The sequence below is a fragment of the Vipera ursinii genome (assembly GCF_947247035.1).
Source record: "Vipera ursinii genome assembly, chromosome: 13".
NCBI lineage: Eukaryota > Metazoa > Chordata > Lepidosauria > Squamata > Viperidae > Vipera > Vipera ursinii.
Genome location: NC_139526.1, coordinates 14,441,079 through 14,445,089, shown reverse-complemented (window position 1 = coordinate 14,445,089; position 4,011 = coordinate 14,441,079). Strand labels below are relative to the sequence as shown.

The 4,011-nt window shown below is 45.1% G+C and overlaps 1 protein-coding gene across 1 annotated transcript in view; it reads left to right on the top strand.

The window, feature by feature from the left end:
• Window positions 1-3,938: 3,938 nt before the first annotated feature.
• The window catches only part of GPR139 (G protein-coupled receptor 139), a gene marked incomplete at both ends in the record, with an annotated part of 13,192 nt that continues 13,119 nt past the window's right edge, over window positions 3,939-4,011 (top strand). Inside the window, one exon of the mRNA XM_083373199.1 lies at window positions 3,939-4,011. This exon is cut by the window's right edge and continues 33 nt beyond it. Within this exon, the coding sequence (XP_083229325.1) occupies window positions 3,939-4,011 (73 nt within the window).

The following is a 4,011-nucleotide window of genomic DNA, read 5'->3' as shown; positions in this document are numbered from 1 at the left end:
ACCCCACCAATTAAGAGAGCCATCACACACGTCTGTGTGCCCTATTTTACAACCTTTTTTTGCTGTAGTCATTAAGCGAGGCATCACTTGTCTGTGCCCTATTTTACAACCTTTTTTGCTGTAGTCACTAAGCAAGACATCACATGACTGTGACTAGTGACGTTCTGCAGGCTTCCCCATTGACTTCACTTGTCAGAGACCACTGAGAAGGTTGCAGATGGTTTTCATGTGACACACACACACACACACACACACACACACACGGATGCTGCCACTGTCACCAAGATCTGCCAGTTGTCAAGCACCCAAACCATCAGGTGACCACAAGGCCATTGCGATGGTCATAAGCATTGTATTGCCTACTAGGACCCCCAACAGTTTGGACTGTATAGTGCCTTCCTCCGTGCCACTAGGGGCCAGTAATTTTATTTATCAATTTATCCTACTTATCTGACTGCCCATCTCACAAGGGCCTGACCCTGGTCAGCATTCAGCAGTGAAATTAAAAAGAAGACCCGGCAAATGTATAAAGACAATCATCCATTAAAAACTATTTTAAAAAATAGCATTTAACGATGTTGATTTTTTTTATTTTTTTTATTTTAATCCCATTTATATCCCGCCCTTCTCCGAAGACTCAGGGCGGCTTACAATTTAAAGCACAAATCAATGTGCTTAGCAATAGCCTTCATTCTATGTATATGCCTGCTTAATAGGGCTTTTCCCCCCCAAGCGGCATTATTACAAAGTCAGCTTAATTGCCCCCAACAATCTGGGTCCTCATTTTACCTAACTTCGGAAGGATGGAAGGCTGAGTCACAACCTTGAGCCTGGTGGGACTCGAACCTGCACTAACTGCAGGCAGCTGGTGTTACTTAGGGAGGCATTAGCCCACTGCTCCACCAAGGCTCTTGGGTTGTTGGAGGGAATGGGAGAGTACGGCCGGCTCCGGGTTCGAATCCTGCCATCTCCGGCGAAAAGGGGGAAGACGGTAGGATTCGAACCTGGAGCCAGGTCCCCTCCCTGCATTCCCTCCAGCAACCCAAAAGAGGGGAGCAATTCCTCGGATAATAACTTGACCGGCTGACACCAGATTCTTCTTCACTGCTCATCTCTCAAACAGCGAAAGGACCAGCCGTTAGCTTGCTCTGTGACCTGTGAATTATCACAGCCCCTTTCAACACTTGACAGAAAATTAGCCCACGTATTTCGTCATGGTGCTGCTGCTTATTCTGGGAATTCCTTTGGGGATTATTTATACCTGTGGAAACATTACTGAAGCAAGGAGGGCATTGCGTGAGCTTCAGATTTGAGCTTCAGTTTCCCATCTTTGAAGCAGGGGTGTGTCCACCCTTGGCAGCTTTAAGACCCGCGGACTTCAACTCCCAGAATCCCCCAGTTCCACGGCCCCATCTCACCTCACACGCCAAGTGCGGCTGGATCAAGTACTGATAGACAGTTCGTGCATGTGCGCGCACACACACACACACACACACACACACAAATCAAAGCTCACTTTTTCCCTCCAGGAAGCCTCACCGCATTAGAGACAATGACTAAATTATGCATATATATATATATATATATATATATATATATATATATATATATATATGTGTGTGTGTGTGTGTGTGTGTGTGTGTGTGTGTGTGTGTGTAATGTTAACTTGACACATAATTCTTTGTTAGTAATTTACACACACACACACACACACACACACACATATATATGTGTGTGTGTGTGTGTGTGTTAAGTGTTAAGTATTTAGAATACCTTGCTTAGGCCCCAAGCACAGGACAAATCTTTTTTCCTGTTTCAGCCTAACCCAAGGCCATCCACAGGCAGTAGTCACACAGTGACAGCTCATATTTGTGTAAATTTAATTCTTTGTTAGCAATCGAATTTTTCTTTACACACACATGTATATATATATATATATATATATGTATGTATGTACGTATGTATATATATATGTATGTATATATGTATATGTATATATATACTGTAGATGTATATATATGTGTGTGTGTATATATATACATATGCATATGCATATACACATACATACATACATACATACATACATACATACATACATACATACATATATATATATAAAGCAGAGCCAGGTTGAGCTTCTCAGCTGGAGGGCTGACAGCCCCGTTCAAGACCCACGTTCCACGCAATGGAATGAGTTTACGTTCCTTGGCCCAGCTCCTTTCTCGCTAGCAGTTCGAAAGCACGCAAATGCAAGTAAATAAATAGGTACCATTTGGATGGGAAAGTATCAGCATTCTGTGTGCCTTTGGCCTATATAGCCACAGAAAATGGTCTTCGGACAACGCTGGCTCCCTCAGCTAGAAAACGGAGATGCTTAGAGTCGGACAGGACTGGAGAGGGGAAACTTTAAACTTTATTTTAATGCTGCCTTAAAGCCTGTGGGGTGGGGGGAAGGAACTGTTTGGATCAACATTGAAGGCAGTGTTTGGATCAATTCAGAGCAAAACAGCACTGGCTCCTCAGACTGCTACATAATTGTATTTTTTTATCCAGTTTTATACAGTTATAAAATTAACCGAGCTTGGGCGTCCTTCCAAGTGTTGGCCCCAATACTGTGGTTGCTATTTTTTAATTAAACACACACACACTGTCCATTAATTATGGATGTATCCTTGCTCTTCACTATTGTAGGGCATTCTCTAGTAGGCAGAGCGGTTTTCTTTGATTTTATTTGAAAACAATTGGATTCGTTGCATGGGTGGTTGTGAATTCATTTTGTTGCTTGGAATTCTGGGATTGTTACGTTCTCCTTTGGGACTAGACCCCCGGTCAAGATTTATTATTACTACTGTTACTTGTAAGTAGTCCTACATACCATTTCTGTCCTCTTGTTAGTTCCTATCCTGTTTGGTTGAGTTCTTGTAACCAAATCCCAACAAATGCATCGCTCTCCAAAAATCGGTAAGAACCAAATTAAAATGAGAAATCAGATCTGTCCCAAAGGGACTTATTACAGGGGCAGGACCCCAATCAGTTCCAACTGCAAAACTCATCTCGAAGTTCACCCTCCAAAGATTTGGAAAACCCAGCATGTGGGAATGGACGGTTTCCACTGAATTCCTCCTAATTTGAAAAGTACGGAACCGCGTTCTCTTGCATTCCCCAACGGTTTGTTTGTTTTATTTTTGCTAAACAAGGATTTACAGACCACAGTGGGTCTATTCTCACAACCGGCTGCTCCGCTATGAAACGTATGACCGGCTTCTCAGTCCCTTGTCTGAAGCTAGCCATAAATACAACGGGAAGGTAAAACAGACCCACAAAAAATAAAATAAAAAAAGAATAATTCCAATCTAGCCTAATACGGCGGGATTTCTCAGTGGTCTCCAGGCCCTGCCGAGCTTTCTGTGGAACAGGATCGGCTACATGCTGGGGACTCCGCGTGAGCCGGTCCTACCGCCGGCTCCCCTAATAATCCACCCAAAGAAGGGTACACTATTGAAAGGGAGGTGTGCTAGGACCCAGAAGGAAGACCAGGAAAGAAGATGTGTGTGTGTGTGTGTATGTGGCATACGTTGGTGTGTGTATGTGTGTGTGTGTGTGTGCGCGTGCATTTGAAGGTGGGCGCCGCGCCTCCAGTCAGGAAGAGGCATTAACCCTTTGCCTAACCGGTGGCTGGAATTGCCTCCTCCCTCCTTCCTTCCCTTCTTCTTCTCCTTCTTCTCTCTCCATCTCCGCCTCCGCCTTCTCTCTCTGCCAGACCGGTTGGAAGGTGCATGTCTGCTGCCTGGTCTGAGTTCCTCTCTTCCCCCAGTGACAAGTGGCCGGCCGTCTCCAGGGGCAGAGGCTGGGATGTGGAAGAGCCGATCCCCGGAGCCCCACTCTGCCTCCCCACCTCCTAACCCGGCTCGGCTCGGCAACCCAGAAGGAGCAGGTCAATGGAGCAGGATTACATCCACATGTATAATGCGTCCTTGCGTGGCTGCGGCTTAGGATACGCACCAATCGTTT